The 14,280-nt window shown below is 54.0% G+C and overlaps 1 protein-coding gene across 2 annotated transcripts; it reads left to right on the forward strand.

Moving 5' to 3' along the window:
- Window positions 1–287: 287 nt before the first annotated feature.
- Window positions 288–14,224, forward strand: DPF2 (double PHD fingers 2). Of its 2 annotated transcripts, XM_004770066.3 has the most exons (12): window positions 288–421; window positions 4,823–4,983; window positions 5,406–5,513; window positions 5,840–6,003; window positions 7,216–7,308; window positions 7,681–7,759; window positions 8,273–8,314; window positions 9,385–9,522; window positions 9,647–9,775; window positions 9,869–9,981; window positions 10,798–10,879; window positions 12,909–14,224. In XM_004770066.3, the coding sequence occupies exons 1-12, from the start codon at window positions 390–392 to the stop codon at window positions 12,983–12,985; spliced, it is 1,218 nt and encodes a 405-aa protein (XP_004770123.1). In that variant the 5' UTR covers window positions 288–389; the 3' UTR covers window positions 12,986–14,224. The 2 variants fall into 2 exon arrangements, with proteins under 2 accessions (XP_004770123.1, XP_004770124.1); XM_004770067.3 differs by lacking the exon at window positions 8,273–8,314.
- The last annotated feature ends 56 nt before the right edge of the window (window positions 14,225–14,280 follow it).

The following is a 14,280-nucleotide window of genomic DNA, read 5'->3' on the forward strand; positions in this document are numbered from 1 at the left end:
TCGGTGAGGCAGCAGAACGCATAATGCTCCATCTAATCCAGCTCTGGGTCTCAAGTTTTCACCATCTTCATGTCATCAACCCTCTCGTTTCTGCATCAGGCCAGACCTTCCCTCTCCCGTCCCGCCCTCCACACGGAAGACCCGGGGCTCCCGCAAGAGCCTCGGGGCGCGCGCCCGTTCCCGTCGCGCCTGCGCATTGGACTCCCTCGACTCGACTCCCCGACCCGGGTGGACTGTCACGAAGCCCGTTCTCCCGGCCTCGTTCTCGGGCGCGCGCTTTCGGGCGGCGCCTGCGCAGAGGAACGAGGAAACCGGTTCCCCGGTGCCGTCCTGGCGCCTGCGCGCTGAGGGCTCCGGGCCTCCCGGCCTGAGGGAGAGGAGCAGGGAAGATGGCGGCTGTGGTAGAAAATGTAGTGAAGCTGTGAGTAGTCGTTTCTTTCTCTCCTAGGCCGGGAGATCTTTTAAGAGGCCTGGGAGTAGGCGGCGGTGCGGGAGGGGACGAGGCGGAGGGAAGGACGTGCCCGAGAAGGCCTGCTTGCGACTCCTAGTAGGGAGGGCAACAGGAGACTCCCAAGAAGACGTTGCGCTTCTTTGGAAACTTGTGGAGGCCCTGAGGGGGGCACACGGGAGCCCCTTACGGGCACCCTCCCTGCGGCGCCCTGCGGTCTGAGCGCTCCTTCGGGCTCACGGTGGCCCGAGTATGGCGCCGTCGTTGCGTAGGAGAGACACAGTCCGGGTGCGCTTCCGAGACCAGAAGCCTCGGTCCGGAGGGGCCGGGCCGAGGGCGGGCCCGGGACCGACCCGTGTGTCCCCACGAAGCCGGGCGCCGACCCCTCTGGATCCGCTGCCCGCGGCCGGTCCTGGAGCAACAGGCTCAGCAGCCCTTGTGCGGCTAAGCACCGCGGGGCTGTTTTGTTTTAACAGCCCCTTGACGATCGGGGTGGGGGGTGGGGGTCTGAGTATCTGATGGCCAAGACCAGAAGCATCATCGGGAAGAAGGTGTTGAGGAGCAAGGCGGTGCAGAAGGGAAGGAACTTCAGGGGAGAGGGCCTTTGCACCCGCCAGTCCAGCCACCAAAAAAACGGGAACTGGACGGAAGCGGTCCAGGACGCCTCTGCAGCCTGGAGGGGCATCTAGGTCGGCAGGCTGCGCGCTGTGCAGTCGCCCTGTGCTGGTCAGGTGTCGAGCAAAGTTAAAGTTAATGGTTGTTGGGGAAAATGGAGCGGGGTCTGTTGGCTGTGAGTTAAAGATGCTTTGGGACTTGATTGAACCTAGCCTCCTCCCTGAAGAGATGGGTTCGGGCCCGGTGGGCCGATAGAGCAAGCTCTTTTCAGTGGGTAAATTGGGCTTGATGCAGAGGTAGGAAAACTGAGAGGCGACTCATTGCCCAGGCAGGGTTTTTGGATTTGGGCTGGATGACAGGGTAAAGGTTTGGAAACTGTTCTGAGGGACTCACAGCTTCTCATCTGCCTTTGTGGTGGCTGAGCCCCCACTCTTCCCAAGAGCCTTTTTAAAGAGTGCATTGCTTTGCCCACCTCCCCTCCTCCCGGCCTGGAGCCTTTTCTTTGAGAATGCCTTCCCACTTCCATTAAGCTAAGTGCCTTCTTCTCCTCCTGTGGTTTTTTTTTTTTTTTTTTTTTTTTTTTTTTTTTTTAACTTGCTTTCAGCTCCATCCAGCCTCCTCGTTCAGCTCCCCCTCCTCCCAACACTATTATCTTTCTCTCTGATCTGCCCACTCCAGTTTCCCCCAGCTCTTTCTTCAGGCTGACATTTCCCTCAATTTAGAAATGTCGCTCTTGATCTACCATTTATATAGTTGTTCTTCCTGACTCAGATGTTCTTTCTTTGTTTCCCTGCCTTTCTCTTTGTTGACTACTCCCCCCCCCCACCACACACACACCCCAAGCCCACTGTAAAGGGAGGTTTTACACAGGTTTCATGCTTCCTGGAAAGAAATCAGAGCTCCTGCCTTGGAAATCTTACTGTGCTGGGGGAATGTCAAACTTCCCTAGGTTTTAAGAGTTAATAGGTAACGAGATTTTATGTTGGAAGACTTTCTTCAGGGAAATAGAGTTGCCAACCCTTTCATGTAGTCCTAGAAGGGAGGAGTTGCGCATTTCAACAGAGCACGACTCATTTCTCTTAAAGGAGCTACAGAGATTGTGAGGGTCACCAGCCCCTGGTTCGTGAGTGCTGGTCATGAGAAGCCAACGTTCTCAGTTCTAGCTGCAGAGGGCTGGTCACTGCAATTAATACATTTCCCTACAGACCTTGCCCTGCAAGAGGGGGCTTCCGTTCTTCCAGTACCGTCCTCACCCAGGAGATACTTTTCTGGAACTTCTCTTGATCGTGGGATGCCTGCTTTTTGAATAGCTGAGGTTATACATGGAGGTCAGGACTACTAGCTCATCTTTTTTGACTTGCATCTGGTTCTGGGAAAAGAATTTTCCCATTTATAAATTCCCTCTCATTCTCTCTTGGTCTGTCTTCATCAGATCCCCTCTCCCCCTGACTTAGGTGTTTCATTCCCAGTTCTCTCACAAGGCAGTTTGCCACTTTCTGAAATCCCCTAAACTCCCAAGTGCTGTGACAGACTCTCTTATTTCCCCCTCTAAAACCAGTTGTAGCTTCAGTGCTCTGACTCTGCAGCCTTCGGCACATCTCACCCTTCCTTCCATTTGACTTCTAGCGTCAGTATCCATTGCCATCAGCAGAAACAAAGGAGCTGCTGCGCTCGGCCTTGTTTATCCAATTTTTCCTCTGTGTGGTGAGGACATGGCTGCCTCCTAAAGGCTGGCTAACGTGAGCCTGTTCCCTTTTTCTTCCACTCCCCAACACAAGATTCCTGCTTACTACCGCAAATTACAGTTATTACCACTCATTGAATCAAGTCAAGCAATCTTGTGTTGCTGTCGCCTTGTGTGTGGTGTGTCTTCAGTAGCTTGGGAACATACTAAGCTGTGCCTGCATGGTCTGTTGTGACCGCTCTGTGAAAGCCCCCTCGGATTCCAGAGCCTGGTTTGTCAGTGGAGTTTGAGTTATGGACATAAACAACAGAGACACACTCGGTCCAGCTCCTCATGCGAGGGTTCTCCCTCCAGTAGAATATGTTAGAGCTTATCTAGTCCGGCTCCCCCAGGCCAGCAGAGGAAGCTGAGCTCCACACGGGCTGACTGAATGTCCACATTTGTGGGGTGACTTGCAGCCGTGCAAGGTCTTTTTACTCCCAGGTCAAGATGTCCCAGACACCTTCGTGGATACTAGGGATACTGTGAGAAAGAAACCACCTTTGCCCTCGGTTTATTTACAGTGGATCGAATATGTAAAGACGGGTCACTGTCATTCCAGTACTAATGCGTTTGTTATGCCCTGAGGATGAGAACAAGGTTGGTTCTGTGTACATGCTTCTTAGAACCAGGTAACTCCTGGCACTGTGTAGTTGTCCAGCTTTTTAAAGCACTTAAAGTTTTACCCTTACTGAGATTTCAAACTGAGTCTTCTGAGTGAAAGAAGGTTCTTTCCTGTATAATTTGATGGTGTGAGAATGGAAAAGGGCCTCAGACGGGCCTGTGAGCAAACAGGTTTTATATCACTCTAATGGCACTCGGGGAAAAAGTAGGATTCAAAGAAGTTCAGGTGTTTTTCACATGTTTTCCAGTGACTTTAAAATTAGCACATGCGGGGCGCCTGGGTGGCTCAGTGGGTTAAAGCCTCTGCCTTCGGCTCAGGTCATGATCCCAGGGTCCTGGGATCAAGACCCACATCGGGCTCTCTGCTCAGCAGGGAGCCCGCTTCCTCCTCTCTCTCTCTCTCTGCCTGTCTCTCTGCCTACTTGTGATCTCTGTCAAATAAACAAATAAAATCTTTAAAAAAAAGAAATAAAATAAAATTAGCACGTGGCATTAATTAGTTCGCTCAGTACAGGTTCCCCCCACCCCCACTATTCAAAGTAGAGTGTTCTTAAGAAACTGTACATAAGCCGACATGGCAAAAAGCAAAAAAGCAATTGCCTCTTCTTAAAAATGAAAATCCTCTCTAGATGTCTTCCAGTTAGTGAAAATAGGTGCTGTTGTAGGTCTCTTATAAAAGTCAAGTGGCAGAAAGTACACCATCAGACAGTGGGGGAAACCTGCACCTAGTACGAATTTAAAAGATCTAAAATGGCATATAGGAGGAATCCCCCCCGCCCCAGCAGGTCACCCAGTTTTTCTCTCTGGAGGCCTACAGTTTCTTCTCTACTTCTTGTTACATAAATGGTAGCATCCTGGAACACTTCTCAGCACTGTACCTCGCTTTTTTTCTAGTCGTCTTGGAGATGGTTTGATATCAGCACATGAAGAGTTTCCTTCTTTTTTATGGCTTAATAAAAATTTGTTGTGTAGAGGTGCTGTAGTTTGTTAACTATATTTTAGTGAGGGCTCTAGATCTTGTAGAACTCTTCCTCGATTGTGAAAAGAAGCTAACCTGTGCTTCTCAGAGTCAGGAGGGTTAAGGGAGGACTAGCACGGGGCTGGACTCCAAGAGAGGCACAGAATGAATGTTAGTTTCTCCCCATCTTTGTGGGTTAGGCTTAGGCCTGAGTAGACACATGAGAGATCATGTGTTCCTGATGGTAATTTATGAAGTGCCTTTCCTCATAGTGGCTTCGTGAAGGGGTGTGGTGTCCCATGAGGCAGAAACCGAGGCAAATAGGACCAGAGCCGCAGTCTCCCAGTCCCTTGAGCCTTCTAAAGCAGCAGATGGCAGGGGAGCGGGGCCGCTCGGCACCCTGTGCTCTGCCCTGCCCCAGCACATGCGCACCTGATCTTTGTGTCCGCCGCAGCCTTGGGGAGCAGTACTACAAGGACGCCATGGAGCAGTGCCACAACTACAATGCCCGCCTCTGCGCTGAGCGCAGTGTGCGCCTGCCTTTCTTAGACTCGCAGACTGGAGTGGCCCAGAGCAACTGTTACATCTGGATGGAGAAACGACACCGGGGTCCAGGTGAGGTGAGGGTTCAGACTCGGGAGCACAGGGAAGGCAGAAGCTTCATCTTACGTGATGGGCCAGCTGAGAGGGTTTTCCTCACTGCTTCCACGCGTGCATGAATACGGTCTTGCCTGGGTTAGAGGCCCAGGGGAGATGAAGCAGGCGGGTTCGTACCAGTATCTTTGTTTTCTGCAGGGCTGCCCTACTGAGGCTGGCGCTGGGCTTCTGGGGAGCTCTGTGTTAGCCAAGGCCCTCGAGCTTCCATCTGTTTCTCTTTTCCACGAACTGTGACTTCTCCTGCCCCCAGGCCCTCCCTGTCCATATTGCTCCCTCACTGTAGAACTTGGTGGGTAGGGGGTGCTACTCCTCTAGAAGGTGTTTGATGTTATTGCCCAGGACTGCGTTAGGCCTTGACTTTTCTTTCTTCTTTCCCACAGGATTGGCCTCTGGTCAGCTATACTCCTATCCTGCCCGGCGCTGGCGGAAAAAGCGGCGAGCCCACCCTCCTGAGGACCCAAGACTTTCTTTCCCATCTATTAAACCAGGTAAAGCACACCCCTTCTTGAGCTAGGGTGTGGTCTGCTGCTTGTAAGGCTGTTAATCAGTCACCTCTTACGTACCCGGCCTAGTGCTAGATCCTAAAGATGCTAGAGTGGGTGAGATGCCATTCCCTCCTTTACAGAGCTCAGTCTGATAGAGGAGACAAGTAAACAGATAGGTTACGGTGCCAAGTAAACGGGGTGTCTTGGTTCCTAGGCAGCCAGAGACCAAAAGACAGTGACTGGTGCATGGCTGGCCTAGCACTGTGTAGACCCAGAGCGGCCTGCTTTCAGCCCTTCTGAGCCTCACTTCATCCTGACCTTGCCTGCAGACACAGACCAGACCCTGAAGAAAGAGGGGCTGATCTCTCAAGACGGCAGTAGTTTGGAGGCTCTGTTGCGCACAGACCCCTTGGAGAAGCGAGGTGCCCCTGACCCCCGAGTGGATGATGACAGCCTGGGCGAGTTTCCTGTGACCAACAGTCGAGCACGGAAGGTATAAGATGAACCCCATGGCTAAGGGAGCTCTGATGGAAACCAGCCTCCTCTTTATCGGAGGCCACCCCGTATTCAGAATGGAAGCAAAAGCTTTGGGCCAGGAGGAAGGCCCCTGGGGTTCTGGTCCTGCTCATTCCCTAGTAAGCACTGGGTACTGACTGGCTTTGCTATTAGTATCCAGTTTCTCCTGTTCCTTTTCTTCTAAGTACAGACTTTCCCTCATTCGGCGTCTTTGTCACAGATGTTTTCTGGTGCCTGGGGTTACATGGGTGAAGCAGGCCTGGTCCCTACCAGCGACGAAGATAAAACTATGCCCAGAAATAATAAGAGTTAAAACTATGGCAGGCACTGTGCTAAGTGCTTGTTCATCATTTTCTCTAGTCTCTACAGCCATAGGAAGTAGGTACCGTGGCCTCTGTTCCACATAACAGGGAAGCTGAAGCAGAGCAGTTAGGGAAAAAAAACTTCCTATAAGCCCACACAAGTTAGCAGCAAAGGTCTTTTTTTTTTTTTAAGATTTTATTTATTTATTTGACAGAGCGCCCACAACTAGGGGGAACAGGAGATGGAGAAGCAGACTCCCTGCTGAGCAGGGATCCCAACTCCAGACTCGATCCCAGCACTCTGGGATCATGACCCGAGCAGAAGGCAGACACTTAACTGACTGAGCTTCCCTGGCACCCTCAGAGCTCTTGATTGAAATCTAAGAAGTGGCTCCGTCTGTAGAGCATGCTTCTCTTGACCTCGAGGTCATGAGTTCAAGTCCCAGCCTGGGTGTGGAGATTACTAAAAAAATTAAATAGACTTAAAAAAAATTAATATAAGAAGTGAGCTGTCAGAAGGGAACCACTGATCGTATGTTCCTAGGGCAGCAGATCAGAGGCAGGAGAGAGCACGGCTACTTGGGGTAGCAGGGCAGACTTCATGAAAACATGGCATTTGAGTCAGCCCCTTGGAGAGAGTGGAGAAGGCACTCTAGGGGAGCAACAGGAAAAGAGTCGAAAAGGAAGGAAAGCCCAAAGCATGGAAAGGAAAAGGAATGGGATTCTGGGGTGTTACAGGGCAGCCATGAGGAATGAGGCCAGACTGGAGGGGCCAGCAGAGGGCCTCCGCACACAGAGGAGGTTCTGGGTGGCCTGGCCGGGCCCATTGCAGGGGACCTTCTGGAGGTACATTGTATCTGCCCATCGTAATCCTTCTGTCCACTCAGCGGATCCTAGAACCAGAGGACTTCCTAGATGACCTGGATGACGAGGACTATGAAGAAGACACTCCCAAGCGTCGGGGCAAGGGGAAGTCCAAGGTGAGGAGGCAGAGCCCTGCCTGCAGGGGCGCCTGCAGCGCTCCCTGTGCTGTTGCTTGTGCCATGTTTCCTCTTTGTGAAATTAGCAGTCACTTCCCCAGGGAGTTTACTCCTCAGGTAGACATCTTTGTTTCGTTGTGTTTTGTTTTTTCAAAGATTTTATTAATTTATTTGACACAGAGAGGGAACACAAGCAGGGGGGTGAGAGAGGGAGAAACTGGCTTCCCATAGAGCAGGGGGCCCGGTGTGGGGCTCTGTCCCAGGACCCGGGATCACGACCTTAGCCGAAGGCAGACCACCCAGGCACCCTAGGCCTAGGCATCTTAATAAGGGGATCTTTCTGTTGGTTTTGTTTCGTTTCGTTTCTGGCAGGGTAAAGGTGTGGGCAGTGCCCGTAAGAAGCTGGATGCTTCCATCTTGGAGGATCGGGACAAGCCCTATGCCTGTGACAGTGAGTGCCTCGCGAGTGGGCGGGTGGTCCCTGCCTTGGACCCAGCCCCTGCTCAGGATCTGAGGGGAGGGAGGGTTGTGTTCTTGCTCAGGGTGGTAACAAAAGGCCTGAATGCTTTCTCCTGCCTGCTGACTGGTTCCCTCTGAGACCCTTGGGAGGTCCCAGCCTCTGCTGCCCAATGGGTGGGCCCTGCATGCTCCGGGAAAGGTTTCTGCTGTCCCCTGGGGTGGGGTGCTGGGGCCGGGGGCGCACACAGCAGGCAGAATTGGCCCCTCTGTCGACCACATCCGCGTCTGCTGGCCCCAGTCAAGCCAGGGCCCCCCAGAGTCCAGCACCGGATTTTTCAGTGTCTGCTCTCCCCCTTCTCTCTGACTCGCCCCACCTCTGTCCCTCCGCCCTGGGAGCACCAGCGCCGCTGGTTTCTCTCTCGTTGGCTCCGCTTTCCTGCTGCTGCCGCTCCTGTCTCAAGTGTATCAAGGCCTTCTTCTCATGACTTTTCTTTCTGTCTTTCAGATAGTTTCAAACAAAAGCATACCTCGAAAGCGCCCCAGAGAGGTAGCTCTCTCAACTTTTCAGACTTTCGGTTTTCCTCTCCCTCTTCCCTCCTCCCTCGTTTCTCCCGCCTTGCTCATCTCCTGCGATGCTAGTGTCAGCGTCTCTGGAATGGCATGGGGATAGGAGCAGTGGGCTTTCGGTGGTACGCCACTCCTCACGGTCCTGGAAGCTGCCTTGACCACCGCTTGTCTCCCACAGACTTGCTCCTAGGGCTGCTCGGCCCCGCTGCATGGGGTGGCTTCAGAAGTGTGCTCAGGAACCCACTACAGACAGACCCCTGTGCTTCCCCTTCCCCAGGACAGGCGGGACAGGCGCTAGGTGGTCCGCTAGCGCTTCTCCGCGCCCCGCCGTCTCCGTCCTATCCCCGCTCCCTCCTGCCGGCCTGAGCTCTTTTTGGTGTCACTGCTTAAGAGTGCAATGCTTAAGAGTGCAAGATGCCTCGTGGGGATCTGCTCTCCTTGCTGATCGGTGTGGGGGTGGGCAGGGCACTGACGTGGGAGTGTCTTCCAGCTGCCTTGGGGGCCAGATACCCCAACAGACTTACTGATAGGTGATTCCCCAAGGGATCCACTCCCTACTCCTGTATCCTCATTGGGCAGGGGTGAGCTCTGTGGTATACGTGGACAGCTTGAGCTTCCTGTGGTTATTGAGAGGTCAAAAAGTCGGGAGTCTCTTCCTTCCCTTTTTTCCTTCCTGCCAGATTACAAAATTTTAGATTCCCTTCCCTTCCTGACCTGGAGCTCCCTCCCCCAGACTAGTCCCAGGGCAAGTGGTAACGGGGCCAGGGTTCAGCCTCCCAGACAGCCAGTGCGGAAGAGCAGAGGTGGCCGTGGGCTGGGGTGTAACAGAGGCCAGAGCCATGGAAACTGGAGAACCCCAGGGCCTGTTGCTCCTCGCCAGAGGCAGGTGGCCGTCACTGAAGGCCTGTCGCAGACAGAGCCCACGGGGGCAGGGGTGGTTGCCTCCGCCTCAGCTGGAGCCCCGCAGCTGGGGGGAGAGGGGGGCGAGGGGGTGGGGATGTGGCTCTCTCGGATCCCAACACCTTTCTCTGTCCTCTTGTCCCCACCCAGTTTGTGGAAAACGTTACAAGAACCGACCAGGCCTCAGTTACCACTACGCCCACTCCCACCTGGCGGAGGAGGAGGGCGAGGACAAGGAAGACTCGCAGCCCCCCACCCCGGTTTCCCAGAGGTCGGAGGAGCAGAAGTGTAAGCTGGCACGCCGGAGGCGGGGCAGGGGGAGTCAGCCTGCCCCCGGGAAGGCCTCCCTGCAGGGCTGCTGGATGCCTCAAGGCCCCCGGGAGCCCATGCGGAGCTCTTTCCCTCTCTGTAGCCAAGAAGGGTCCCGACGGCCTGGCGCTGCCCAACAACTACTGCGACTTCTGCCTCGGGGATTCCAAGATCAACAAGAAGACAGGGCAGCCTGAGGAGCTGGTGTCCTGCTCGGACTGCGGCCGCTCAGGTACCCGCCCCCCGCCCGGGGCCAAGGGTTCCCCCTCAACCCCTGCCTTCTGCCGCCGCCGCCCAGGTGACGCGCCCCTCCTCCCACCCGCAGGACACCCGTCTTGTCTGCAGTTCACCCCAGTGATGATGGCGGCCGTGAAGACCTACCGTTGGCAGTGCATCGAGTGCAAGTGCTGCAACATCTGCGGCACCTCCGAGAACGATGTGCGTGTCCCCGTGCCGCCCCGCAGCCCCCCACCCCCCAGCCTGCAGCTGCTTCTTGGGGAGCAGCAGACCTTCCCTGGGGCACTAGCCTGGTATCAGACGCCATTCCGGGCACTCGGCGCTAAACAAGATGGCAGGGTCCCCCCTGACCCCCCACCGTGGACTTGCCCTCCTTGTGGGGAGCAGGCAGTGAGCGAGGAAAGGCACTGCGGTTGTCCAGCGTGCCGGGAAGAGAGCGGCAGCCATGGTGGGCCAGGCCGCTGGGTACCCGGTGTGGGTGGTCAGAGCAACCTCCAAGGAGGCGGTGCTGGGGTAGAGATTCGGTTGGTTCAGAGGGGTCAGTCCGAGAAGGTTTGCGGGCACAACGTGCTCAGGACAGGAGCAATGAGGCTGGGGACCTTCGGGCAGACGGGCCCAGTGGACCGAGGCAGTTGGGCTGGTGGGGCCTCCCTGCAGCAGGAGCGCGGTCGGAGAAGGGATCGGAGGGCAGGTGTCACCAGGTCTGAGGGTTTAATTGGGAGTGATGTGCTCTGTCTTAACATTTTTAAAAAAGTTTCCTCTGTGAAGACTAGCACGTAGGGGACAAGAGTGGAGGCCGTGGGCTGAATTCGGAAGCTGGTAGGGTTCAGGCAGTGTGACAGTGACTCACTCGGTCTGCGTGGAGAATTTCCTCTCCAGAAATTCGCAGGTCTGCACCTCCCCGCCAGCTGCCCTGCCGCCCTCGGAAGAAGCAGCAGTGTCTACAGAAGCTCCTGTCCCTGTCCACCCCCACTGGTCACTCACCTGCCCCTTGCACCTCCTTCCTGCCTCCTCTAGGACCAGCTGCTCTTCTGCGACGACTGTGACCGCGGCTACCATATGTACTGTCTCACCCCGTCTATGTCTGAGCCTCCTGAAGGTAGGTTGTCCTGACCTCTCACGCAGAACAAGTATCTTACTAGTGACCTGGAAAATAATTGTACAGTAAGTGAGTTCTCCTGTGTGTTCTTCCAGATTAGGGAATAGACACTTGTCCTTCACTTAGAATGCTTTCCTAGCATTTCCGCTTTGAGGGTTTAACGTTCGCACATTATCACCAGATACATTTAGAAATGCAGAAAATCAGCAACCAAAGAGAGACCTGGGGCTGAGTGGAGTCACCGGAAGGAGTGCTTTTGCTTTCCTCCAGGCAGCCCAGGGAGCTGGGCTGAGTTCGTGGTTTGTCTGATGCGAGGCTTTGGTATCAGCTCTTTGAATGTGATAGGTTTGAGTGTGCATTTCCTCTCTTTTCCCTTGCCCAGGCTGGAAAGGTATTGAACCTGGAACCTGAATGGGTCAGTCTATCCCTCCCATAGTTCGCTTAATAATGCTCCCGAGTTTGCACAAGCTTTTCAGCCAAACCGGTGTTGGCACCAGAAAGCAGCTGTCTCTCTGCAGGTGCCCCTCTGCCGGCCAGATCTCTGTGCCTAAACCCCTCCTTCACAGAAATCTGGGAGCTTACTCGGAGGCTGTGTGTGCCCAGTGGCTTTTACTGTGCACAAATGCTGTGGGCCAGCAGCAGACAGGAGAAAGCGCCTCACTGTGGTTAGAGTAACCTGTAATGTAGGTCACACTGCTGGCACCCCCCCCTAGGGAAGGGGACACGAACAAAGTCTGCAAGTCCTTTGGCAGCTGCAGGGGAGCACACCGCTGTTGTCGTCTGTCATGCGCAGCTTCTAAGTCCACTTCGGGGAGAAGTAGCGTGTTTCATCTTTTATTTTTTTTAACCATGAAATAACCAGTTTACAGACAAAATTCCACATGAACTGTAGAGGGGCCTTCATACTGGAGTACTGTCAGAGGCTGAGGTAGTGAGGAGCTGCCGGGAGCTGAGGGAGAATTCTCTAGAAGCTGCAAGGTGGGCTAGGCTCTTAGGTCAAGGGGTCCGCAAACTGCAGCTCATCAGTAGCCAGGCCCAGCCTCAGCTGGCATGTGTATAATTTCTAAGCTAAGAATGTTTTTCACATTTTTAATGGTGATTTTAAAAAAGAACATGGGACCAAGACTATATGTGGCTTGCAAAGCCTAAACTATTTAACATTCTGGCTGGCTGTTTACAGAGAAGCCGTCCAGCCCCTGTGCTATTGACCTTTGGGTTAGAAAGGCCCTTCTTACATTCCGAGCGCCCCATGTCTCTGCAGAGCTTATAAAAGGTCTAGATTCTTTCCCCTATACACATCCACATCCACAGATAAACATTGACACTAATTTTGAGGCATTAAGGACTAATTTTGTTGCTAAAAAAACACAGAAGAACACACACACACACATAGAAGAACACAACCATAATAAATACTAATAAGCAAAGTTTGAAACGCTTACTTTTCAAGGGACGTTTCTCCCCATCTATTCTAAGAGATAGATCGTAACACATTGGGTCGTCACAGTTCACCCCCTCTTCCTGTCACTGCTCCTTGGCCTCTTAAACACCTGGTGGTGAGCCCATCTCATCTTTCCATGGTTTCCCCAGAAAGCTATCTTATGTGGAGTCAAAACTGGTTTCTCTAGAACCACTATTATGATCTTCATCCTGACCTTTGGGGCCTTGAGAACAAAGTCTGGTTCTTCTCTAATCACAAGTGTAAAGCTGGGATGCTTTAAAAATTTAGTCTTCCCAGGTGCTCCTAGAGATTTCAGATTTAAGAGGGCCAAGAGGGCCTAGGAGTCTGTATTTGGGAATAGTCCTCCACGTGATTATTTCTTTCATCACCGTTGGGAATTATTTTTCCTGATATTTGAAGCCCAGGAGGTTTCTTTTAGCTCAGGATAACCATGGAACTTTGCTACCGCAGAACATCTCCCAGCCTTCTCTAGCTGGTCCTGCTCCTGGAAGTGAGGTGTGGGGAGTGGCAGGACAGCACCTTAGGGCGGTACGGGACCCATCCTGACCCCTTTCTGCTTCTCTGCAGGAAGTTGGAGCTGCCACTTGTGTCTGGACCTGTTGAAGGAGAAAGCTTCCATCTACCAGAACCAGAACTCCTCTTGATGTGCCCCACCCCCACTCCCCCCTCCCCCCGCCGTACATCTAGGGCTGTTCCTCTCTTCCTCTCTTGTTTTTCATACCCACCTTTCCCTCCTCCTCTTTCACAAGTCCAGAGAACCTCGGGTGGTTGTGCCAATCTGCCTTTGGCAGCAGCAAGCTGAGGCGGCAGCTCTGACTGCCTCTGGCCCTAGGCCCTCAGGGAGAATGGAGTGGCGCCCTGCGCCAGGGCACGCCTGCGGCCCAGCTCCTCACTGCTCTCCGTGAAGTGCTTTCACTCGGCCTCCCTTGGGCCCCGGCCCTGGCGATCACAGGGTTCAAACCGTGTCCTCCGAGTACGAGTAGGAGAGCAGCTCACTTTTCTCTCAGCTCTGCCTCCACTCTGGTCCCCAGGGTTTTCCCTTCCCCTGGAGGCGAGCCAGACCAGGGCCTCTGCCAGGAGCAGCTGGGAGTGAGCGACAGAGCAAGCCGAGGCGGCGCTTGCAAGGAGCCTTGGTGCTGCTTAGCCTCGCTCCCTCCTTCCCCCAGAGCGGCTCTCTGCAGCTCTCTCTCTTCCTGCTACCCAGGACCCTTCGCCCAAGCCAGGATGCTCTTGGTCACTCTCCTTGCTCTGCCCGGACCCACCCCACCCCACCCCAGGGGGAGTCGCAGCTTCATCTGATTCTTCCTTGTGCACGCGGGGCTCGCTCACAGGTGGTCTCAATGACCGAAGCATTCCCCACCCTTGGAATTTGCTGTCTTCTGCCTCCCCTCCTATTCCCTTTGGTTTTGTGGGGAGAGGGGAAGAATCAGGGGGCCAGGCCAGCAGCTTGGGGGCCACAGGGAGACGTTGGATAATGTGCCTGTTTTTTAACTTGATGAAAAAAGCCTACCTCCAGAATCCCCTTTTTGTTCTTCCTGGACCTGGACATCCAGCTCCTGCCCTTGACTGAATTGGGAACCTCTGCCTCCTGCTCTCTGTGTCCTGGCCCCTGGGTCACAGGGAAGCCACATAGACATCCCTCTCTTCCCTTGCACACTCGCTAGCAGCTGGTAAGGTCTTCACATCCTGATTCCTCAGTTTTTTGCCTGGTGACACTGACATGACGTAGTGGAGGGAGATAGTCCATGCCAGAACCCCCTGGAGTGGCCTTCCCCTTGGCTGTGGGCAGGCCCTAATTCACTGTCCCTTTGGAGTTGAGGTGTCTTTCTTTCTTTAGTTCCTGTATTCTAAACATTAGTACAAATAAACGTTTTTACACAGAACTCCCTGCTGGATGGTTTATCTCGACTCCCTTCCCTGGTTGAGAAAGTCATTTCAG

This window comes from Mustela putorius, unplaced genomic scaffold (assembly GCF_011764305.1).
Source record: "Mustela putorius furo isolate JIRA1106 unplaced genomic scaffold, ASM1176430v1.1 tig00000127_pilon_pilon_pilon, whole genome shotgun sequence".
NCBI classification, from domain to species: domain Eukaryota; kingdom Metazoa; phylum Chordata; class Mammalia; order Carnivora; family Mustelidae; genus Mustela; species Mustela putorius.